The sequence below is a fragment of the Rosa chinensis genome, chromosome 1 (genome assembly GCF_002994745.2).
Source record: "Rosa chinensis cultivar Old Blush chromosome 1, RchiOBHm-V2, whole genome shotgun sequence".
Classification (NCBI taxonomy): Eukaryota; Viridiplantae; Streptophyta; class Magnoliopsida; order Rosales; family Rosaceae; genus Rosa; species Rosa chinensis.
The window spans coordinates 25,109,979-25,136,977 of NC_037088.1; the positions used below are offsets into that span (position 1 = coordinate 25,109,979).

At 37.7% G+C, this 26,999-nt stretch overlaps 1 protein-coding gene across 1 annotated transcript; it reads right to left on the reverse strand.

The window, feature by feature from the left end:
- Nucleotides 1-8,247: 8,247 nt before the first annotated feature.
- On the reverse strand, nt 8,248-9,036 carry LOC112163699. Its single transcript, XM_024299981.1, has one exon. The coding sequence runs from the start codon at nt 9,034-9,036 to the stop codon at nt 8,248-8,250; it is 789 nt and encodes a 262-aa protein (XP_024155749.1).
- Nucleotides 9,037-26,999: the final 17,963 nt, after the last annotated feature.

Below are 26,999 nucleotides of genomic sequence, written 5' to 3' on the forward strand. Positions count from 1 at the left end.
GATCGAATCCGCTCTGATTGAGAGCCCAACAACCTCACCACAGACACTTCTTTGATGGACAATCAAACCCGTCCTGCTGCACTCACAATGTGCCGCCAAGGTCGATTACGATGCTGAGGCGGAGGCGGAGGGTCACTAGACAAATGCAAAAGCTAGGATTTCTTCCTGTTTTCGCTCTCGGCATTCTCGGCTTTTTTTAGTATTCCCTCGGATTTCATTTTATGTTTGGTGATTTTGTTGAATCATATGGTTCTACTTTACTTATTATGAAGGCTTAGTAGCTAATTTGCTACCCTAGGTTTCACCTTTCAATTTGCTACCCTATGTTTTCAAAATTAGCCAATTTGCTGCCCTAAGTATTAAATATGTCAATTTGCTACCTTTTATGTTCTCAAAATTAGCCAATTTGCTACTTTTTTTGTCATATTAAGTTGTTAGTTTCTTCCAAACATTGATTAATTTAGAAAATCTAAGGTAGTAAATGACTAATTTGAAAATTTAGTAAATTGGGTATTCTTGAAAGTTTCGAGTAGCAAATTTGATGGTAGGGTAGCATATTGGCTAAAATAAAACCTAAGATAGCAAATTAGCTAATTTTAAAAACCTAGGTAGCAAATTGGCTGAGATAAAAATTTAGGGTAGCAAATTGACACTAAAGTCTCGTTTGGTTGGCAGGAATAGGAAAATAATTTAATTTCCTTTCCAGACTGATATTGAATGAAATAGTTTTTGGTACTTTCATGTGAGTGTTTGGAACATTACTGGAATTAATTTTTCATTCCTACTGTAGTGGTTTTTTTTTTAAGGATAACGGAATCGGGTTCCATTAATAATATCAACGACCTCACTCGGTCAAGCTAGAAGGATTCAAAAATCCCTCATAATACAACTCAATGCCCAGGCATACTGCGCTCAGTAGAGAAACTAAAAAACAAAAACAAAAGCTTAAAGACCCCTAGACCTCACTGGCCACGATCAAAGCAACTGAATTGACAAACTTTGATGCCTAAAGACCTCTATGGTGTACATCGCCATTCATCAACCGGCAATAGCTCAGACCAAGACCAAAAGGTTAAGAGCATTATTCAAAGCTAAAATCCAAAAAACTGAAAAAAGAAAAAACAAAAGAAAACTACACTACCCAAACCAAAACACCTGGCATGGAGGCAACGACGCCTAAGACCCAATGGCGTACATCCCTGCAGCCATCCTAGCAACGTTTGACATAGGGTAGCGTAGGACTCCAGAGTCTAGCCCTCCTGGGAAGGGGACTAGCTCTTGCTCGATCGGACCAACATCACCTGACAAGACCACAGGCTTTGGTTTGTTCCGTCAACCTGATATGCTAAAAGCAAGCGCGCAATTTAACTCTGCATGTAGTTGTTAGTATAGAATAAGTAGGGATCGTTCTAGCCGGGGATTGAGGGTACACATGTAATTGCAAAAACAAATAAATAATTAATAAAAGTAAAAAGTATTATTTACAAAAATAAAACAAAGAAAAGAAATATATACAAGTAAACACAAATAAGGGGGTCTTAGGAATATAAAATTAATAAATAAAATAAAGAAAATCTAAAAACACATATACAAGGGTGGAATGCGAGGAACAAAGATCAAAACCACATCCATATGAATGAAATCCAATCACAATTCCTATAGTTTACTATCTATGTCATGAGAAAGAAGTTGACCATGTGAAACGTTAGAAAGCAAACGATTTCCCATTTTTTACTTTCCTTCAATAATTAATCTAAGTGAAAGCACCTAAATCAATCCTACTGAACATGCAATCATAGTCTAGACAGCAAGCTAATCAAGAACACATTCAACGCATTAAGAACAAAGAAAGGATGTCAACCAAAGTGCACAACCTAGTTACGAATAAGTTCATCTATTTGCAATCCTCCTTAATTGATTTCGACTTTTGTCCAAAGCCTTCACTACTTAAATTAACTCAAATTACATGCATATATCCTAAGTTGGCCACCAAAGAACATAAACATGCAAAAGTTTTCTGTAAAGCAAAATCAATCAAGCAATCTCACATAAGCAACATATAAATCAACATAAAGAAATCACAACTTTATTTCAAAACATATAAACGGGCTTTAAACTTTGCCCTTAATGTCATGTTAACTAGAATTCATAACTCTACGAATCAAACAAAAGAAAAGAAAAGAAAGTTTGAAATACACCATATATGAAAGATGGATGACAAGCCTTGAGACGAAGAACTTGAAGATCCTTGAAAGCAAGCAATCTTCTAGGGATGACACAAGGGTCGATGGTGGTTAGAGTCTTGATGTATTGCATGACTTCTTCTCCTCCTTGGTTGAGACGCAGAGCTTCTAAAGACTAGAGAATGGAGAGAATTTTTCTAATGTTTATTTTCTAATAGAGAGAGGTGTTGTGTTGTGGTGGTGTGGTGGTGTTGTGTTGGTATAGGGGGGGTTTATATAGGGGGATGGCCAAGATTCATGATCCTTCTTTTAATTTCCCAAGGAATTAATCTGATAATGCCACACAGCTTCAATCAATCACGTAGCGCCACGTCAGCTCTGCCATGTCATCCAACCAATCAAAAAGCTCTAAAATCAATCCCTAATATATTGTTGCTGATTTTCCCAAGATTTAATATGATTTTATTCACAATTTTCGGCCAAATATCTAAGCATGAACCTAGACAATGTATCCGGACTCATTTTGGACCTTTTCTCCCTTAAATCTCTCCATGGCATTATCCTTAATGTCCTCCCCTTGATTTTCTCTTGATTTTCACATTAAAATTGCAGATTTTATTCTCTAATTTCAGCCAACATATCTTGAGGGAATTGAGGGATGAATCTGGACTTGTTTTGAGCATTGTCTTGTTGCACAATCCCATGAAACTCTCCCAAGATTTTCTCAACGTAATCTCCTTGATTTTTCACATTATCTCCATCATTATATCTCCCACGTCATCTTCAAACCATGTGGTCTCCTAATGCCTTCAAGTTTCCTAGCCTCATCAAGATTCCTGCGTTGACTGGGATTCCTAGTCGGACTAGGAAAACTCCATTTCTTCATTTCAGCTCATTTCTTCTCCATTTATTCCAATGTACCTAGAAAATAAAAACTAAATTAAAAATGATTAAATAAAGGAAATAACTAAGAAAAATATGAGGAAATAATTATTAAAATGTCGCATAAAAATGCTCCTATCAAATTCCCCCACACTTAGCTTTTGCTAGTCCCTTAGCAAAATCAAAACAAAGACACAAACTTAGACTCAACAAAATTTAAAGAAAGAAAGACTCAAACATTACAACATACAATGATTCTATTGCCCTTCAACATTTTGTCTCAGAAACCTCTTACTTTCACAACATCAAGATTAGCACTCAACCAAGAATCAATATTTAAATATTCAAGAGTTAATTCAAACATATAATCCACACATATACAAGTAGGACTTGGTTGTAACAATGGTGATGGGGTGGAGCTCAGTATGTTTCAGACTAGTATGATTCATATCCTCACAAGGTATATCCACTCTTTCTTCTCAGATCAAGGCAATGCTTAAAAGCTTATAATCACTCAATTATATGTGAGAGAATATATTTTAAGGCAATCAAACAGCTCACATATAAAAGAAATGAAAAGCACTTTGTGAATAAATTTTTTTCAAAAGATCCCATGAAAGATATTAACTACTTGCACGGATGGACCCAAGCCATAGGTTCAACTCTTATAACTCATCTCCACAGATCAAAGGCTGTCCCATCTTAAGGATCAAGAAGGTCTTATTAAGGGTTGTAATGGGGCCAAGGCTCAAGGTTTTAAGAAATGAACGGATAAGAAATTTCACAAAGTATCCTAAAAACCTAGCACAGCTCATGTAGATGTAGAAACTTCTAGAAATCCACCAAAGCAAAACATCACACCCATAGAGGCAAACAAAAGGACCTACTGTCTTCATATTGGACCCAAACTTCATTCTAAACTTCCCTTGAATTCTTGTGAACTGGACAAAGACCAAATTTTCCAATAGTGAGCCTTCAATTCAAAGTAAACTCCAAACTCACCAAGTATGAGGGACTAAAATCCATAAACATTTTTCTTTACTTTTTCTTTTCTAGCCGTACACAATTCTTTCTTTTTCACGGCTTTCACATATTTTTTTCTTTCATGGACAAGTTAGCTCCACACTTGAACTTTCACCTCTTCTCAATCTTCATCATTGACGCCAAATCCATGTAGTAAAGTATCAAAGTTAGCTCCACTAAGCTTTTAGAACAAAGGATAAGGTTGTAACTATACTAAGGTTCAGGGTTAAGGATTTTAAGGGTGATGAAAGAAGAGACTTAATGTAGGCTCAAAGGGGTTTATTTAGGGGAGTCCCACGACGGGCACAAATGGGGACACAAGCTTATTTGGCAATGGTGGTAATTCCTAGGGTGCCTCTATCCTTTCCAGAATCAGGGACATGTATTAATAAAAGTCTCAACAAGCACAAGAGCGAATTCTAGCATAAGAGCGAATTCTAGCATTCTCTAGTCCATCAAACTTAATCTATGGCAAGCAATCAACCAAATGAAAGAATAATGAGATCATCAAAACATCGCCAAGAAAATAAGAATATATATATTTTTTTTATCACTCCAAGAAAAAGGGACATGGCTCAAATATCTTACATGGACTTTTATGAATCAAAACTCATCTGAACATGCTCATATTATGTACCAAGGTCACGAAATCCATATCCACTATTCATACATATACTTTTCATATATCTCAATTAACCAAAGAATACCATTTAAAATCATCTCAATATTGTGATCCTCTCTTAGCCATAATTTCAGAGATATTGAATCATCCTAGAAAATTGAAATAGCATCCTATGACTCAAAAACCGAAAACAAAAACAAATTATTATTTTTTTGTTGACATTTTTCCATTTTTTTGACATTTTCAATTTTTTATTTTTTTTTGTATTTTTCAATATATATGACTCACAATAAAAGACAAAAATATAAATCCCCTCCCCCACACTTAAATATTGCATTATCCTCAATGTAATCAATCATAAGCATGCAATGAACACAAATAAGCATAGATAGAAGGCATTTACGAAAAAAAATTATAAATAAAAACAAAGAAGAAAACTTAAAAAATAAAAAGAAATAGGGAAAGAGAAAGCAAATCTGTGTTTGAAGACTCCTTCACAGCTGCTTCTGAATTGGGTTGCCTCCCAAGCAGCGCTTGAGTTTAATGTCTTTCAGCCAGACGGTATCTCCATTAAATAAAGTTAGTAACTATAATTAATAAAGAAATATAAAATATACAAATAAGTATCTATGAATTACAAACTACAAGTATAATTAACAAATACAGTGTACATAAGACACAAGTTAAGTACATAGTAAGAATAAAATGTGAAAAGTATTTTTACAAGAGTTTTTTTTTTTTTTTACCTTAGTGTATCACAACATTTTCGTTTGTTATAAATATTGTTGATATCGAATCTAATTCTAAGCGGTAGATCAAGTGGACGTGTGGCCCAAGTATGCCTAGACACAAACTCCCTTTCAAATCCTTTGGACAACCTTACTGAAATGGCCAGGTGGGGGAGGACGAACACGAGAGGAAAAATCTATTTTGGCATGAGCTACTTCCACATAGTGGTTTAGGCCCATTTGCAAGCACTTCTGGATTCAAAAACCCGTCATGAACGTTGTCCCCTTCCTAGACACCATTCCACATAGGCTATACTTACTAAGATGAAAAAGATCATAAGTGTGAAGACAGTTTAACAAGTGTTAATAAGGGCCGCCCTCAACCTTAAGGGACCTGAATTAGGCACCAATAAGGGGTTTAGGCCAATATTAACAAACGCGACTTCACCTATTCCTCTCAAATTACAACTTACAATTAAAATTCGTATTCAACAATATAAAAAAAACAACCTAGTTAATTTAAACTAAGTTTCAAACAGTTTATATACAACAATTATAAACAAAAACAAGTGATTTTTCAATCCCCGGCAACGGCGCCAAAAGCAAGCGCGCAATTTAACCCTGCATGTAGTTGTTAGTATAGAATAAGTAGGGATCGTTTTAGCAGGGGATTGATGGCACACATGTAATTGCAAAAACAAATAAATAATTAATAAAAGTAAAAAGTATTATTTACAAAAATAAAACAAAGAAAAGAAATATATACAAGTAAACACAAATAAGGGGGTCTTAGGAATATAAAATTAATAAATAAAATAAAGAAAATCTAAAAACACATATACAAGGGTGGAACGCAAGGAACAAAGATCAAAACCACATCCATATAAATGAAATCCAATCACAATTCCTATATTTTATTATCTATGTCATGAGAAAGAAGTTGACCATGTGAAACGTGTAAAAGCAAACGATTTCCCATTTTTTACTTTCCTTCAATAATTAATCTAAGTGAAAGCACCTAAATCAATCCTATTGAACATGCAATCATAGTCTAGACAGCAAGCTAATCAAGAACACATTCAACGCATTAAGAACAAAGAAAGGATGTCAACCAGAGTGCACAACCTAGTTATGAATAAGTTCACCTATTTGCAATCCTCCTTAATTGATTTCGACTTTTGTCCAAAGCCTTCACTACTTAAATTAGCTCCAATTACATGCATATATCCTAAGTTGGCCACCAAAGAACACAAACATGCAAAAGTTTTCTGTAAAGCAAAATCAATCAAGCAATCTCACATAAGCAACATATAAATCAACAAAAAGAAATCACAATTTTATTTCAAAACATATAAATGGGCTTTAAAATTTGCCCTTAACGTCATGTTAACTAGAATTCATAACTCTACGAATCAAACAAAAGAAAAGAAAAGAAAGTTTGAAATACACCATATATGAAAGATGGATGACAAGCCTTGAGACGAAGAACTTGAAGATCCTTGAAAGCAAGCAATCTTCTAGGGACGACACGAGGGTGGATGGTGGTTAGGATCTTGATGTATTGCATGACTTCTTCTCCTCCATGGTTGAGACGCAGAGCTTCTGAAGACTAGAGAATGGAGAGAATTTTTCTAATGTTTATTTTCTAATGGAGAGAGGTGTTGTGTTGTGGTGGTGTTTGGTAGTGTGGTGGTGTTGTGTTGGTGTAGGGGGTTTATATAGGGGGATGGCCAAGCTTCATGATCCTTCTTTTAATTTCCCAAGGAATTAATCTGACAATGCCACACAGCTTCGACCAATCACGTAGTGCCACGTCAACTCTGCCATGTCATCCAACCAATCAAAAAGCTCCAAAATCAATCCCTAATATATTGTTGCTGATTTTCCCAAGATTTAATATGATTTTATTCACAATTTTCTGCCAAATATCTAAGCATGAACCTAGACAATGTATCTGGACTCATTTTGGACCTTTTCTCTCTTAAATCTCTCCATGGCATTATCCTTAATGTCCTCCCCTTGATTTTCTCTTGATTTTCACATTAAAATTGCAGATTTTATTCTCTAATTTCAGCCAACATACCTTGAGGGAATTGAGGGATGAATCTGGACTTGTTTTGAGCATTATCTTGTTGCACAATCCCATGAAACTCTCCCAAGATTTTTTCAACGTAATCTCCTTGATTTTTCACATTATCTCCATCATTATATCGCCCACGTCATCTTCAAGCCATGTGGTCTCCTAATGCCTTCAGGTTTCCTAACCTCATCAGGATTCCTGCATTGACTGGGATTCCTAGTCGGACTAGGAAAACTCCATTTCTTCATTTCAGCTCATTTCTTCTCCATTTATTCCAATGTACCTAGAAAATAAAAACTAAATTAAAAATGATTAAATAAAGGAAATAACTAAGAAAAATATGAGGAAATAATTATTAAAACGTCGCATAAAAATGCTCCTATCACAACCACGGGGCCCACATTTCTTCTTTGGCACTTTCTCAACAAAAGCTACCGGGACATCCACAAGAGCTTCTGGTTGCACAACCAACGGAACAATTGCATGCTTTAAGCACTTGCCAACAACCACGTAGATTCTTTCTCGGCCTTCGGATGCCCAAAGTCCTAGTTGACTCCCTAAAGGAAGGAGGAGCAAGCCCAAATCATTAGCACCAGTAAAGCCCGACCCATTTTCTGCCAGCCCAGCCTACCCCAGCCAGGTCAATACCATCCCAGCGGTCAACCCTAATTTGAAATTAGGGTTTCGCACTGAAGAATCCTGAATCATCGAAACAGCCGGCTCTAACGCTCACACCATTGACCCAGCCTCCACTCCAAGTTCCGACCCCAGCCCAGTATGCTCCGACTCCATTCCGGCCTGTTCCGATGCCAATCCAGCCATTACTGGCTCCATGACCGACGCCGTCAACGCCGGAACCTCCACCGTCAAACCCTTGTCACAACTGCCACCACCGTGACCAAAGGAACCACACGCCGTACAAATACCGTGACATTTTTCATACTTGAATTCCAACAACACCGAAACCTTCGAAGAAAAGCAATAGGTATGACGAGCCCATATCCTCCTGCGGATGTCGTGGATCAAGCGAATCCTTTGGATAGGATCTTTCTGCTGCAGCGCCGCGACATCAAATCTAACAAAAACCCCAAAGCATTCCCTCGTAGGGTTAAAGGCTCGCTCATTGCACATGGCAATTCGCAGCCCCTTCACCGCCACCCAGAGTTCCAGCCAATGAAGAGACACCGCCTCCAAAAAACTAATTCCATCGTAATCCTCCAGCACCATCATCGACCTGCTGTAGAACCATGGACTGCCGTTGAGAACACGATTCTTCTCCTCTTGGTCTTTGAATTGGAAGACATAAATCCCTGCTTCCTCTTCATGGATCAAAACCCTATCCTTGAGCCCCCATACCCCGAAAATCGCCGCCGAGAACGACTGGATTCCGACGAGTCTCAACAGTGCTAGCAACCGTCCACACAGATAAAAGAAGGGATCTTGAATTGCTTCGCTACCCCCTACCAGACTCACGGCCTCTTCCGCTCCCTCCAACAACGACAGCCTCGCCGTTGCCATCATAGAGCCAAGCTCCGTCAGTTTCTCAGCTAGAGAAAACCCTAGCAGAGAGAGAAAAAGCCGACATAAAAAAATTTGAGATTTTTTGATTAACTGGGCCTTTGTTAGACATTCCCGTTTTATATTCCTACTATAGTGTTTAGTAAGTCATAAGAATGAAATATAAAATTATAATTTTCAAATAACACCCTTGTATTAATTAAAGTATAAATATAACATCTACTTATAAGAAATATTGGCAGGGAAATATAAATTCTTTAGAGGGATAATTTATGTAATTTTGCCTTTGATAGTGGGAAATGGAATTAGAATACTAGCCTTGACTAGGTAATTCTATTTAGGCTTTATGAGGCAGTCAATTTCCAGTCAAATCTCATTTTTTATTTCCTTTCCAATATCTACTTACAACCAAACAAGACCTCTAAACAGAAGATGAAATTAATTCTCATTCCATAGCATGATTTCTTGCCATCCAAATGGGACCTTATAAGGTGAAACCTAGGGTAGCAGTTGAGCAATTATGATATTTTTTCATCTTAGAAATTTGACAATAAAACTAATTAGGAATGACGATTAATAATATACTTTTTTTTCTGCTTATGCTATTTCTTAATTAATAAAACACCATATATTTGCTTCAACCTCTTCATTTGGATAAAGAGGAACAAAACCCAGCTCTAGAGCTGTTCAAAACGCATGTTTTGAAAATACAGATATAGTGCAAGTGGCTTAGGAAGAAGTCATTGGATCAAAAATTTACCAAAATAATAATAATAATAAATATATTGGATTTAATGTCCACTATTTTGAAGCCCTAATAGGGAGGTTAATTTAGCAGCTGATTTTCTTAGCATTCCCATAAAGATTAGAGATATTGTTACTCACATTGTACGGATGTTTTCAGATTAAAAAACTTCAAATAAAAAATAAAAAAACTTTCATATTTTATAACTTTTTTCATATAAATATTTCCTTGTGTTTAAGGAAAACTGAAATTGGGAGAGAATTGAATCGTATTTTCATTGATAATAGGGGCCTCCTTACATAGAGGATTACAAGACATAGAATCAGTGTTGTACAAGGAAAGATAATCGTACAATTAATCAGATATCTATGAATATCTCCGAGAATATCTCTAATTCTAAACCCTATAACAACCAAGTCAAGTAACCTAACGTTTGGACCAGACACAAATTTTGGATTTACTTGAACACTCCCCCTTGTGTCGCCCAAACGTGGTGCTCCTCTCGTTGTCTCATTAAAAACCTTGCCGAGTAACAAAAACCCAATGGGACAAAAATAACCTCGGTCGAAGGGGAAAAAAGCACAACACACCCTTCACGTTTCAAGACCATACATGTAGACATCTCCCCCTGATGTCTGCATCCCCCTGATGATAATGGTCATGGGAGTTCGGATAACTTCCGCAAACGATGTTACCAACATGTTTCTCGAAAGTGGAATTTAGGCAATGACTTAGTGAGCAAGTCTGCCACACTGTCCTTTGATCGAACCTAGTTCACTTTGATATTGAGGAGAGTCTATCGTTGCTGATTATGCTTGGTGTTGTCGCTTTTGATGTAGCCTTGCTTCATTTGTTCAAAACAAGCAACATTATCCTATACGCTCTTAGGCTCATCTATGGGTAGACTTCAAACCACAATTGCTCGAACTTGCATAATTATTGATCCAATCCATATACATTCACAAACCACTTCGTGAAGAGCAATAATCTCTGCAGCGACTATGGTCTATTATGTAGACCTCTAAGATATCACGGTCTTTACCCATGGTGAACACTTAACTAGTCTGGGAATGACCTTTGTGTGGGTCAGAGAGATACCCAATATCAGTAAAACCATCCAAAACACATGTCGTTTTGGGATGGGGATAGTGAACGCAGGCCAGTGTTGGCGGCGTTCCTGGTGTGATGGGTTTGAATCCATCATCTCTCTGTAGGGATAGAACAAGCTCATATCAATTGTACATCTCAAGTACCGAAGGATATCTTTTACACCAATCCAATGGCATCGCGTTGGCAAGAGATATACCTTAGCTAACAAGTTCACTGCAAATGAGATGTCTGGCCTTGTGCATTGAGCTAAGTACAATAATGCGTCTATTGTACTTAAGTAACATCATCCTTTGGACGAAGAAGATCATTTTCAGGATCAAGACTACGGACGATCATGGGGGTGCTTGAAAGGTTGACCTTGTCAAAATGCCTAAGCATCTATCAACACAATGCTCAGGTTCCAAACCAAGACATAATCGTGTTCTCCCAAAATCCTTCATCTCAAACTCGGATTTCAAGTGTTCAGCAGTTTCCCTTAACTTTTTAAGGGCTTCCAATGAAGATCATGTCCAACATAAACCGTGATAGAATTCGAAACTTGTTATGGAAACGCATGGCATATCCCTTTCCAATCAAGTAGTCAATTTTAGTGAGCGTTTCAACCTTATTGTAACGCACTCTGTGGTCTAGAGCCACTTGACTTGGGTAAATGAAGTTCACAATGAACCTTCATGTATATTCAGTATCTAGATCCCCATAGAGATACGTAGTGACCACATTTCTAAACTGCATGATCAGTTATTCAGAAACTACCAAACTGACAGGTTAGTGGAGTGCAGTGACATCCATTACGAGAGAATATGTCTCATCGTAGTCGATTCCAGAGCGTTTTGTGAAGCCTTGCGTCATAAGGCGAGATTACCATATCTTTTTCTCACCACGCTTTCTAACGAAGTCCCACTAGTTAACAGGTTTTATGTTAGGAGGTGTTGGCATCACTGGCTAAAAAACCTTCCTCTTCGTTAGAGAATCCAACTTAACCTAGATCGCATCTTTCCATTTAATCCAAATTTCTCTACGTTAGTATTCATTTATCGACGGAGCGTGGTTCGATATCATTAGACTCAACAAACTCATGCGCAACTACATCATTAATTATGATGGAGTTTCTATCCCAAGTCTCATGTACACTAGTGTAATTTTCAAAGAGCTCTATATTCTCAGGAATAGGTTCTGATGTTGAGGCGTCCCCCAACGATAAGCATAATCCGGAAGATACTCATGAGACGGATTTTGAGTGTCGATGATCCAAGAATTGAGTTGTGCCAAAGTATCCTTCGAACCCACTGGCCTCCCACGCATCCTAGCTAGGGCCATGGCCTGTAACACCAAAGTGCCACTCTCTTTGGCATTGGCGCCATGCCTACCGCCGTGTATCAAGTCAAGTTTGCTTAAATGATATGTATGTTTGCTTAAATGTGTATCAAGTCACGTTTGCTTGATATGATTTTAGAATTTTTTTTGCCTGTTATCTTATAAAGATACATGTTAGACTCTAACAATTATTATTAATTCTAATGGTATCCATTTTAATTGAAAAGAAAAATTTATGGCTATTGCCACTCTACTAACTACTTTTTCACTCTACATTCTCTTCTCACCCTACATATATTTTTTTAATCTCAAGTTCACTTAGTTCATCCATTTACATTACACATTTACCCAAAATACCATTTTTCAATGCGTGGTTTAACTCAAATTCTTTTCTATTTGGATTTATCCACATCATTTTTATTTTTTTTTAGCATAACATGAGAACAATTGAAGATGATGAATGTTAAGTAAGAAAACATTAGGGTTTAACGATGAATGAAGAGATTAAAAATGAAGTTTGAGTACGTGTTCTGTAGAGTATAATAAGAAAAATAAGTTGTAATTTTTAATAAGATAATGTTTTTTATTGTAATTTTATAGTAAGATATTTTAAGTTTTTAATAAATAAAAAAATTGTAGGACGATGAAAGTAATTAGCAGAATGGTAATAGCCGCACTCTAAATTGATCAAAAACTAATTCGAAGAAAATGAGATTCCACCAGTTGAGATGTTGAATCACTTAAGTTCCACCAGGAGGTCTTCAATATTAGACCCATCCCTTTTGTCAACACCTGGATATGATTTGGATTCTGAACATTCCTCTAACATCCTTGTCACACACACACAAAAATATGTTTCTCTCCGAGTCACTTGGATACATGGGCTGCCTCAGTCCCTAGCTCTGCTCAATCCCTCCATGGCTTCATTCTTCTCTGCCCTTTGCTTCTTCCCACAAACAATAAAACAGTTTCCACCTCATCCCTGTATTCACTCCCACCTTCACACAAACACATACTCCCACCAACAAAGTTGTTAACAACATTAACTTGTCCATGACAATTGGCCCAAACCCAAAACCACCAATACTAACAATACCAGCAGGACAAAGCCCATTTACCACTAGACTAGTGGACTATCCCACTTGGTCAGTATAGTGAAGAATATGAGACAGACGGGTGTGTTGATTTTTATTTCTACTTAGTACTTTGGTGTTTATTGTGGAATTATGGGTGGTGTGGGAAAAATTCAGATATAGTAATATGATATCGTCAGGGGTTAACCTAGTGATGATAGAAATTGCTTTCGCGGTGAGCACCATGTTCATCGTCCTTGTGTGCACCAAGCTTATTTGTGCTCGGATTCACCTCAATGTTTCAAGACGCTCCTTCCCCACAACTTCCAGATCCGATCTTAGTATCATTTGTTTTTTATCTTAATTTATTTACCTTTATATCCAGTAATTGCCTTGTGTTTCTCTTCCTAGTGATAAAATAGCATCTGGGAATCTCTCATTTGTCATTATAAATGAAAATTTTCCTTTGTACTATTGGTTTCACTGTAACTTTTTTTGGGTCAAATAGTTCATTCATTAACATAAACTTACAACAAATGTAGATGTGCATAAGGAAGTAAAAGTCCTAGTCCCAAAAGGCCAATAGATAGCAGCTAAATTAACCTACATCTTATAGAAAATAACAAACAGTGGCCCAAAAGCCCAACAACAAACCAAACCAACCCTAAATCTAAAACCACAAAGAACCCCAAACCAAAACTTTCCTTTGTATTATTGGTTTCATTCTGACTTAGATCCTACTCTTTCAATAACTTTTTCTTGTTAAAGCATTTTGGATATGTCATATAAGTGTTTAGTGGAACAATGTTATTTTGGAATCTCTTGCCTTTTAGCTTCATGTACAATGTTATTTTGCACAGTTTGCGTCCTGTTTAATTTGTAATTAGTAGTGTTTTGATCTTATAGCTAAACCTTGTCCAAATTTACACTTTTGATATATTTCTTTTGGTGTTTACTTTTTATTTTTTGAAAGAATTTCTTTTGGTGTTTAGCGTTTCTTAAATTTTACAATATTGTTTCTTTACAATACTAGTCGTTGACCATGAATTTAAAGAATTTTCACCTAACTCATTATACAGCTAGAAGGGGGATTACATGGCGTTGAGCCTGTAGCTGTAGCCAACTTAATTTCCAACAAAGAAGTACAATGATCCATTTTTTTTTCAACCGTTGAAGATGCTCAGTATGTCTCACTTTATGACCTTATATAGTTTTTGTCATTTAAAATGATCGCAAATTATATGGTGCAATTGCATTTTTTTTTTTCAACAACAGCTAGGAAAAGGCTTGTTGTACTTCGGAATTCAGATATGGAGATAATATACTCTCCAAGTGTGTATTAGATAAACGTAATAATTACTTAATTAGTGAGTATAAACTTTACGGAAAATGATCATTTACCCAATTTTGGGGTTAATTTAACCCCACTTACCCAAACACTTCAAGAGATTGTCCACTTACCCAAACACTCTAAGAGATTATTTCCCTAATACCCAATTAAGTTTTTTTTTTATTCATTTTTATTTATTTTTGGGACAATTTTTCCCTCTCCTTCTTTGTCACTTAGAGAAAGTAGTCGTCGGAGGCCTTGCCAGACTCCCGTGACTAGTGGCCGGCTGCGGATTCCGGTGGCAGACTCCTGCTACAGGTCACCGGAATCCAGCAACCGGTCACCGGAATCCCGAATCTTGCTACCGGACTGGTGACCGGATTCCGGTGTCTGAATTTATTGCCCCTTAATAATACCCAGTAACCATATTATTGCCCCCCAATAATCATATTATTGCCCCCCAATAATCATATTATTACCTCCCAATAATCATATTATTACCTCCAATAATCATATTATTACCCTCTAATAATTATATTTATTGCCCTCAAGTGAATTGCATAAACACCCGAAACCAAAATGAATACACTACAGACACAATTGATCAATTTATATGTTCAATTATACACGTTCACTTTTTTTTCCTTCCCCATTCTCAGAGCTCACAATATACCAAAAAAAAAAAAGTGCTCTGGGCACCCACCGGAGTGTGAGGCCGATGCAGGAATGGTCGGGGCGTGGTTGTGCAAGGGATAGGACTACAACGGAAATATCGATTACATTGATGATACTAAATGCTGATTGAGCTGTGATTTGTAATTGCTTGATTCCCTCTTCGTCTGTTTCTTTGACGAAGGCACATAATGTGCTTTTCCTTTAACACTCCCCCTTGTGACAAGTCACAGATGAAATGGTGCATGAGTTGTTGCCTCACTAAAACCTTGCCAAGTAACAATAAAAACCCTGTGGGACAAAAATACACCTTGGTCGAACGAAAAGAGCACAACGCACCTTTTACATTTGAGTATGACATGTGTGTGTTAGACTCCCCCTGACGTCTACACCTCCCCCTGATACTTACATTAATCAGGGGAGCTTGGAAAGTCTTCGCATTCCTATGCTTTTCACATGTTTCTCAAATATGGCCTTAGGCAATGATTTGGTGAACAAATCTACCACATTCTCCTCAGACCTTACTTGATTGACTTGGATCTTGAGGAGGGCCTGTTGTTGCTGACTGTAGAAAAACTTTGGTGATATGTGTTTTGTATTATCACCCTTGATATATCCTAGCTTCATTTGTTCGATGCAAGCTGCATTATCTTCATAAATGCAAGTAGGCTCTTCAGTGGTAGAACTCAAACCACTAGTCCCTCGAATATGTGTGATGATAGCTCTTAACCATACACACTCATGGACTGCCTCATGTAGAGCGATGATCTCTGAGTGGTTTGAGGAGGTAGCCACAAGGGTTTGCTTGGTTGATCTCCAAGATATCGCCATGTTCCCAATGGTGAATACATAACCATTTTGGGAATGACCTTTATGTGGGTCCGAGAGGTACCCAGTATCAGCAAAACCAACCAAAACGTCATTTGGTGTTTCAGTGTAGTGAGTGGCGCTTTCGCCATCAACATTTCATTTTAGGGATTGCAGTTGCATATGCAGTCCCTCTTGTCTCTTTGTAGGGAAAGAACAGACCCAAGTCAATGGTTCCTTTTAGATATCGGAAAATGTTCTTGATACCATTCCAATGACGATGCGTTGGCGCTGAGCTAAATCTAGCTAACAAGTTCACTGAGAATGCAATGTTTGGTCGAGTAAATTGGGCTAAGTACAATAATGCGCCTATTGCACTTAGATAGGGAATTTCAGCTCCCAACACTTGTTCGTCATCTTCCTTTGGACGAAATGGATCTTTCCTTGCATCCAAACTTCGACCGATCATGGGAGTGCTAGCAGGATGTGCTTTGTCCATGTTATATCGCCTGACTTTTGGACATATGCAGACTGGTGGATTAGTATTCCACAAACTCGTTGTTCTAGTTCAAGGCCTAGATAGAATCGAGTTTTCCCAAGATCCTTCATCTCAAATTCTGATTTCAAGTAGCTCACGGTTTCTCTTATTTCATCAAGAGTACCTGTTATGTTCATATCATTGACATATACTGCTACAATTGCAAATCCGAAACTTGTTTTCTTTATGAATACGCAGGGGCATAATTCATCGTTCTTATATCCCTTCCCAATCAAGTAGTCACTTAGACGGGTATACCACATCCGCCTGGATTGTTTTAATCCGTAAAGTGAACATTTCAACCTAGTTGCAAACGCACTCCGTGGTTTAGAGTCACTTGACTTGGGTAATGTAAGGCCATCAGGCACTTTCTTATATATATCTCTGAATCTAGATCCTCATGGAGATATGCAGTAACCACATCTATGAGCTGCATTTCCAGTCCTTTGGAAACTACTAAGCTAACTAAGTAGCGGAATGTTATAACGTCCATTTTGGGAGAGAATGTCTCCTCGTAGTCAATTTCAGGGCGTTGTGAAAAACCTTGCACCACAAGGCGAGCCTTGTACCTTAGGACTTCATTCTTCTCATTACGCTTTCTGACAAAGGTCCATTTATGTCCTACAGGTTTTACACTTGGTGGGGTTAGCACTACCTGACCAAATACCTGTCTCTTTGTCAGAAAATCTAATTCTGCCTGGATTGCTTCTTTCCATTTAGGCCAATCTGCTCTTTGTTGACATTTTGCAACAGAGCGTGGTTCGATGTCATCGTGCTCTATGATTCCCTGAGCAACAGTATATACCATCAATGTGTATGGAAGATCTTTCTATCAACTCATACGCACTCTCATAATCCTCTGAGATTTCTTTGTTCTCTGGAATCATTTTTAACATCGGAGCGTCCTCCAGTATTGATTCATGGACATAACTATAATCAGAGACAATCTCATGAGTGGGATTCTATACATTGATGATTGGTTTGTGCCTTACTCGCCCTCTTCTTCCTTGGGTGAGTGTCAATCGAACCAAGTGACCTCCCCCTCTTCCTTGGGGAGCCACAGCCTCAACCACACCTCTACTAAGTGCGGTTGCAGTGCCTCTATCTACGGCACCGTGCCTCTTGTTGGGGACTTCTAACCTTGCAGGCACACTTGCAGCTGGTATATGTGATCTCGTCACTTTTTCGATATCAGTAAACGCATCAGGCATTGAATCTGCTACGTTCTGAAGATCGATTATTCTTTTCACTTCACTTTCACTTTGTGAAGTGCGGGGATCAAAATGAGACAGAGTGGGGACAAACCACGACAATTCCTGTCGTTCCCTTGGAAAATCCTTTTTCCTATCTCCCCCTAACGAAGGGAAGATTGTCTCATCAAAGTGACAGTCCGCAAATTTAGCGGTAAATAGATCGCCTGTCAAGGTTTCCAAATAGCGGATAATTGCTGGGGATTCGTATCCAACATAAATACCTAATCGTCTCTGAGGACCCATTTTGGTGCGCTGTGGGGGCGCAATAGGCACATATACTGCTCAACCAAATATGCGTAAGTGTGAAATGTCAGGCTCATATCCAGTTACCAACTGGTAAGCAGAAAATGGTTGGCTAGCTGTGGGTCTGAAACGAATAAGTAAAGCTGCGTGCAATATTGCAGAAACCCAGGTAGATATAGGCAGGTTGGTGCGCATAACCAATGCCCTAGCCACCATCTGTATCCTTTTGATGGTGGCTTCTGCGAGACCATTTTGTGTATGCACATGGGGTACAGGATGCTCTACATCGATCCAAATAGATATGCAATAATCATCAAATGCTTTTGATGTAAACTCTCCAGCATTATCAAGCCTTATAGACTCGATAGGGTGATTGGGGTGGTGAGCCCTTAAACGTATAATTTTTGCTAAGAGTATTGCAGCATTTCTTGTGGACAATAAAACGACATGTGACCAAATTGTCGAAGCATCCACCAGAACCATAAAGTACTTGAATGGTCTGCATTCTGGATGGATAGGTCCACAGACATTTCTTTGTATCCTTTGTAAGAATGGAATGTTTTGTGTTATATCTTTAGCATAGGAAGGTCTCAATCCTGTTTTTGCTAAAGAGCAGGCTTTGCAAAACGAGTGATGTGCCTTTGAAATAGTCAATGAGGCATAATGGGAGGGAGGTAGTGCTTCTGGTACTTCAGAAGGCAATGACTGCATACTAGAACCGACACCTTGCAGTGTGGCGGATTTTTCTCCCATTTTTCACTCGAAAGAAGGGATGTCCGTGTGAGTTCTTTAAAAAATACGGATCATCATGTCACGACCTCGGTGCCATAGGCGGTCATGCAAAAGCCTGTATGAGTCAGTGTCCCACATTTCATTGTTGGTGACAATATAGGATTCAATGATCCGAATCGTAGTGAGTTACAGTCCACTAGATTGACACATAAGTTTCTCTAAGATGCGTTTCCTTTCACAGTCATTAGATGTAATATCAAGGTATTCAGTTCCATTCTCACGGTGTGTTTTTACATGATAACCGTTGGCACAAATAGCTTTGAAACTTTAACAAGGTTCGATTAGCTCTTGGTGCATATAGATCGTCTGTGACTTTAAATGTTGTGCCATTAGGCAGCAAAATTTTTTTTCAGTTCCTCGCCCTTTTATAAGTTGTGATAATCTGATCATCGTAGTCACAGAGGAATTATAGGCTATTAGTCCAATGAATAATTGCCTATTTCTTAATATTGTGTGGGTAGTCCCACTATCATCTAAGCACTCAAGTTCTCCTTCATTCATTCCTACAAATAAATGGGAGGTATTTAGAAAATATAACTCATATTCTTTAGAGTATTTCTATTTGCGTAGAATGGTGTTCTTTTCATTCTAATATTTTTCTCAAGATGTATTTCTTTACATCTTTATAGTGCTATGTCGAACCATGTAAATATGTGTATAGTAAATAAATTTGAATAAATTCAGTGCTTCAGAATAAAATTCAAAATTTATTAATAAGCCAACGATAATCAAATCAAGGTCTTGTTCAGAAATCTTATTCATCAATCCATGATTGAAAATAAACTTTAAGACCAAACAATAGTCTAATTAAAAAGTGAGGCATTATGCCTTCACAACTATCTTTGGAAAATAAAAACAGATCAGTCAAGATTGAGAGCATCCATTGACTTAGCAAGTTCCTCTTTGCCATTGAAGTCTGCAATTGTAAGGTTGACGTCTAGGTCATGACTTCCTTCTACCATATAGTGAGCCTCTTGTTCTTTAGACTCTCTATACCTCTTGTAATTTGCTGCTACTCTGTTGTTTGCTTGGCAGTTCTTGTACCAATGCCCAATGAATCCACACCTATAGCATGGTTCATTGTCAACTCTTCCCTTTTGCATCTTGTTTCCACGATCCCCATGTTCCTTTCCACGTGGTTCATTGTTGCCACGTGGGTAGGGATCAGCACGTCTAAACCCCCTTGCATTGAAGTTAGTTCCACCTTTCATTTTACCATAATTAGCCTCGGGAATTTTCTTTGTCCCAGTGGGCCTGGCATTCAAAAGAATCTCATTTTGTCTCTCAGCCACTTGCAGTAGGCTTATCAACTTATTGAAGGTTGTGATTCTTTTGTTTTCATAATCCAACTGATACTGGTTCGCTAGTGTAAAAGCTGAATTAGGAAAGGTGGTAAGAGTCTTGTAGATCATATCATCTTCTGTGATTTCCCTTCCACAGAAATTGAGACGTGCCTTTAAGCGCAACATGTCCTTGTTGAAGTCATTGACCTTTTTATAGTCAAGCAAGCGGATTCCATTCCACTGAATAGCTAGTTTTGGGAGTAAAGTGTCATGAAAGTTCCCAAAACGCCCTTTAAGGGCATCCCACAATTCTTTGGGTGTCTTCAACTGAAGGTACTCCCAGCGTAGGCTAGGATCAATATGTCGCCTCAGAAACATTAAGGCATTTGCTTTCACCTTATTAGATAGTTCATCATCTTTGGGGTCAGTAATGGTGGCAGTGTAGTCTTTTGCCACAAAGGCAGTTTCCATATCGGAAACCCAACGATGGTACTCAAGTCCTTCTGAGTCCAAAATGTCAAACTCTGGTCGAGTTGGATCAGCCATCTACACAAAACAAGAGGGAATATATAAATTACGCAGTCATAAAGACATCCACGTGAAATATTTTTCAAAAATATAAATTAGATTTCAAGACCAAGATTCATAATGGTCACATTTTTTTGATGCATGTGAAAATACTTTATCACAGTAAGTTTATATTTATAATGCGCATGAACTTTCATTATCATGGCAAAACGTAATTCTTTTTTTTTGTATAGCATTATAAACAAGTAATAATCATAGCACGTAATAAATAATAAAAACATAACAAATATTAAAATAAATTACATGGCATGCTCAAATTTCGCAAATGTATACCAAAATATATGTTACACATAATAATAGCAATAATATATCATGCATAAAATAAAATGTAAACAATAGCATAATACAAAGCATGCGTAGGCATAATTTATATAGGCGTAAATAAAATAAAAACATGCTCAAAATTGCATAAATAATCAAGTATAAAGCATGCTTAAAAATAGTAGACATAAAAGAAAATCACAGGCTTTAGATTCCACGAATATATATCACATATATAACAAGTAATAAAATAGCATGCTCAAAAATAAAAAATAAAAAATTCTAATGATAAATAATTAAATATACCATAGCATGAAAATAAAAGAGAACATACTTGGTTTCGAGAAAAAACAATCCTAACGCACGAGGGTGTTGATGCAGGCGTGCATAGCGATGTTTTTTTTTTTTTTTTTTTTTTTTCTCCGGGTTCTGCTGGGCCCGCTAATTTGTTGGGCTGCAGGACCTGTTTTTTTTTTTCGTTTCTGGGCCGCACAATTTTTCTTTTCTGGGCCTGCAGTTTTTTTTTTCTTTTTCTTTTTTCTTCCTCTTCTTCACGTCTTCTTCCTCCTTCTGCTCTTCTTCGCTTCTGGTTTGCAGAACTGCAAAAGAGTAGTTGACGCAGGTGCTGGGATCTGGCGGTGCTGGGATCCGGAGGTGCTGCGATCTGGATGTGCTGCGATTCGGAGATGCTGCGACGGGCTAGGCTGTGCGGAGGAGCAGCGAGGTGGTCTGCCGGTGTTGCGCTGCAGCAAGGCGTTGGGATGCAGAGTACTTGCTGTGCTGTGCGGGCTCCGGCGGTGCAGGGCGGGAGGCGGGCCTCTTGGCGGCCGGAAGAATGATCTGGTTAGTGAGGAGGCGGCTTGGGTGCGGAGAGCAAATTGCTCTTGGGTGTGCAAGTGGTCTGCAGGCGGGATCGATGTGGGATCGAGGTGATGCAGTTGTGTCTGGGATCTGCTGCAGAACGCAGGGCAGGGGTGCCTGGGCTGGGTTGGGCCGGAGGCCACGCAGTCAGATGGTCTGCCGGTGTTCCCTAAGGAGGGCAGAGAGCAGGGCTGCTGCAATGGGAGATGAGACCAGTCTGGATGAGGCTGGTCTTGGTCGGGGATTGATTTTTTTTTTTTGGTAGGGTGCGGCAGAAAAGAAGAAAAATTTTCTTCTAGGGTTTTGATTTTTTTTCTTTCAGGAAGAAGAAAGAAACTAGAGAATTGAGGTTTTTTTCTTTTTATTTGGCTATTGGCTCTGAGCGTGCTGATAACGTGTTAAAGTAAAAATGCAATTGGAATTGGTCTACTCATTTCATTCATAAACCCTTTATATAGGGATAGAATTACAACGGAAATATCGATTACATTGATGATACTAAATGCTGATTGACCTGTGATTTGTAATTGCTTGATTCCCTCTTCGTCTATTTCTTTGACGAAGGCACATAATGTGCTTTTCCTTTAACAATTATTACCCTCCAATAATTATATTTATTGCCCTCAAGTGAATTGCATAAACACCCGAAACCAAAATGAATACGCTACAAACACAATTGATCAATTTATATGTTCAATTGTACACGTTCACTTTTTTTTCCTTCCCCATTCTCGGAGCTCACAGTATACCAAAAAAAAAAAAAGTGCTATGGGCACCCACCAGAGTGTGAGGCCGATGCAGGAATGGTCGGGGCGTGGTTGTGTAAGGGGAGCGGAGTTGAATCGGGCTGGGATCAAGCCCCTCCTAAAAAGAAGAAGGGCCGACCTTCGCTTCTAGATCTCCAGAAGCACTTCCTCCAGCAGCAGCAAAACCCCCATTTCCTCAACCATAGCGTCGCCGCCCCCGCCCACCCCACCACTTGCCGCAGCAGCAACACTAACGCCCCTCCTCCTCCTCCGCCGGACGACGCTAATGACGAGGAGAAGCACAAGCTCCTCCTTAGAATCAACCTCCAAAAACACAATCGCAAACCGACATTGTCGCCGTTCAATTCCAGCCCCTACAGCTCCGATTCCAATGCCGACGACGACGATCCGGACAAGATCGGATCCAATCATATAGTGATCATCAACCTCTAATTGATTGATTTGATTTTTTTTCTCCGTGTGAAAACCGGACACCAGAGAGGGAGAGAGAGTCTGAGAGGAGAGAGATCGATGAGTTTTAATTTAATTAATAGGGGCAAAACTGTCAGTAGATGTTAGAGTGGGTAAATAGGGTTAAAAAACTCTTAGTGGAGTAAGTGGGCAATTTTTAAATTGAAATTGGATAAGTGGTCACGGCCCCTAAACTTTAAAGTGAGCGTGTGTGAGCCAGAAGAAATATATCAAAAAGTATAAATTTGGGACACTGGAAATTGAATAGCTCAAGGGTAGAGATGGAAAAAAATAAATTTAAAGTAGCTTTTATTGTTATTGTTTAATTTAATAATAAAAAGCAATGGAAAACTGACACTTGTCTGAGTGTGGCTCACTTGAGTGTGAGCCTAGCACTCCCTATTAGGGGGATAAACGTAATAATTACTTAATTAGTGAGTATAAACTTTATAGTTTAGAATTTGAAGAGACCCGGGGATGCAACAGTAAATGGTTGGTTCTCCCTTATAGATTCTCCAGAGGGCGTGTAGTGAGTGTGGTTCATAAATCACATGGTTGATAGGTTCAACCTTTATGAAATACTCGACTCTATTGTATTTACGCGAAAATGTTCACCTGGTCAGTTATTGACCAAGAAAATAATGTTCAACCACCCTTGGATTTACATCCCATCCAAGGGCAGAGAGAATTATTATTAAGTTGAGGTGTTTTGTTTTCCACCCTTTGTATGTAAATCTAAGGGTTGTTGAGCATAAATTATTTGGTCAACAACTGACCAAGTGAACACCACTGTGTATTTACGTGACTTTTCTTTTTCTTCTTATAGAGCTTGCATAATCAAGATCTGGGAAACTTAAGGTAGCGTTATTTGGAAGATTTTGGGTCTGATAAATGTTTTTGTTTTATTTTATTTACCTTAACATAACCATGGGACTATAGAAGTAACTGTATGGAGACTATTAGGCTATCTGCGTGTTACTGTTATAACTGGCTTTGAATACTTTTATCTTTCACATACCTAGTGAATTGTGAATGCAAGATAGAGTACGCTGAACAAAATTCCCAGCAAAAGAGCCAAATAATAGTCCCCGATTAAGAGTTTGCCCAGTACTTCTTTTCATCAGAATCATGATCTGTGGCCGTGATTTTATTTTCATCCAAAGAAGGAGTCAAATTAAAAGTTGAATAGTCAATTATGTGCCTTCGTCCTATTCTAGATAATAAACGGATCGAATGAGCGACGCGTAGCTTAGTAGTCATGACAAAGTCATGGCTTACAAGTCAAGCTACAGGTTTCCAGCACCAATATATAGGGGGTCGTCTTGGGTACCTTGATGTATGCCATACCCTTATTTTTTTTTTTTTTTTTTACTTTCAGTAAATTAATATAGTGGAAACCTACTGAACTGGTCAACAGGTTATCCAATTAAATATCGACATGTGTCATTTTTAAAAATAAAATTTACCATATTAACAACACACTCTTTCTTGATATGTAACATTGTTAAAAATCATGTAACAAGTATTGTCAAAATAATAAATTACACATAGTTGAACTACAATTACGACTTATGACAACAGTTGTTATGGTTCTTGTAATTGAGTGGTCAAAGATGTAAATATCATATTTGGACAACTTTTATCAAATTTAGAACATTGATTATCAAGTGGAGAAGCTCCTTACAATACTGAGTTGTTACATATCTTTTGGTCTAATTTTAATTTTACCATGTTCACAACACAAATGTTGTCGGAATTGTAAAATGGTTGGTAATCTTTTAAATGGTATAGTTTTTGAAGTAATTACTATAATCAGAACAAAAGTTACCGCTTTTACACCAATAGTTGCGAGTTATGATAAAATATGTAGTCATTGAGTAATTATTCCATTAATGATAAAAATATAACGATTTACCACTTTGACAACAAATTTGTTGTTGCACTTGTTAAATTGTCCATAAATTAGTACATTAGTTTAGGTTGAGTAATTACTATAAATAGGACAAAAGTTACCGCTTTTACATCAATTGTTGTGATTGTGGTAAAATATGTAGCCATTGTAGTAATCATTTCATTAATGATAAAAACATAAAAATTTACTACTCTAACAACAAATTTGTTGTCATACTTGTTAAATTGTCCATAAATTAGTACATTAGTTTAGGTGAAGTAATTACTATAATTAGAACAAAACTTTTCGTTTTTTCGTCAATTGTTGGAATTACTGGTAAATTACGTCGATTAAGAGTAATTACTAATTCGACGATGGACATTACACAATATATTACTTTCATTACTCAAGGGAGAACTTTATTACACAAATGAGGACAGGTAAAGCTATGGACATTAACATTTCTCATACATGTTCTATTTTATATAATATTTACCACTCTGAGGACTCATGTAACCACTTTGAGGACACATGTGGTAATTAGAAAAAAAATCCTCATTAAAGTAAATAAGGTATTCGTTAGAGTAAAGTAGGTACTCATTTGAGTAATTAAGTCCTAAAAGTGGTAATTGTAAATTGTAATAGGTTCTCATTAGAGTAAAGTATATTCTCATTTGAGTAAATAAGTCCTAAAGTAGGTTCTCATATGACTACATTTAAAACAAATATTATTTATTTTTACACTAATTGTTGTGGTTGTCATAAAATGCATGTAAAAACAATTCTATTTGGTTAAGGAAACTACTAATGATATAATTAATTGGTAATAAAGACTACTTAACTAATACTAATTTTGCAAACTTAGGTTAGAAGGTTTTGTTTTTAATAAGGAAAAAACATAATTTTCAATTGTGTAATTGCCAATTAATAACAAGCATTAATCAAACATTAATTCACAAATAATAAAATTAATTAGTAATATAGACTATTTAACTAATAGTAATTCGGTGAACTTAAGATAGAATTAAGGTTCTTCTAATTTTTTTTGAAAAAGGAAAAATCATAATTGTCAATTGTCAATTGATAATCAAATATTAATTGGCTTTATTGTTTTCACTATCTTTATTGTTTTCAATTCAATTAGTAGTTTGTGTTAACATTTTTGCTTATTGGAAATGAGTAGCATAATTAGAAAGGCTAAGGGCTAGTCCAAGATGGTTAACTAACCTAGTTTTATTGAAAATACAAAAGTCAAAAAAATATTTTTTTGGAACGCGCCTCACGCGCACGAAAGTTTTTTCCAGAAACCTAGATTGGGCTTCCGCCCTTTGCAAGTCGCGGCTCCGGCTATCACTTCGACTCCGGTTCAGCGTCTCTATTCCGGCGGAGTTCGCTGTCCGAGACACTTTATCCACTCCACGAGTGTGATATAATTTGGGTCGTCGTTTTTACGTCGTGCCTGTTTCTCATCTGGTGTTGTTCATCAGCGCTACTGTTAGTTATGGAAATTCAGGCCTGGCATTGCCGTGGAATCTGCAATGATGCTGCGGTGCAAGGTTTGAAGAAATTGATTCATCAATATCATCCATCTTTCATCTTCTTGAGTGAGACGAAGGTCTTAGATCTTGCTTATATGAGAGATTTGCGACTGGAGATAGGGTATCTCAACTGTGAAGTGGGTTTCAGCAGGGGGCAATCAGGTGGATTGGCATTATTCTTGAGTGATGGCATCGACGTCAGGTTCCGGTCAAAGTCGAACCATCATATCGCTGTGGAGGTACGTGAGGATGATGGTTCTGGGATTGCCTGGAGGTTGACTGGTTTTTACGGGCACCCTACCCTTTCTGAACGTCACCGGACATGGTCGCTCCTCCGGGAGCTTTGCGAATAATCTGCCCTACCTTGGACTGTCATTGGAGATTTCAAGGAAATTCTCCATTCTTCTGAGAAGGAAGGAGGTTGTGTACGTAGAGAGGGTCAAATGC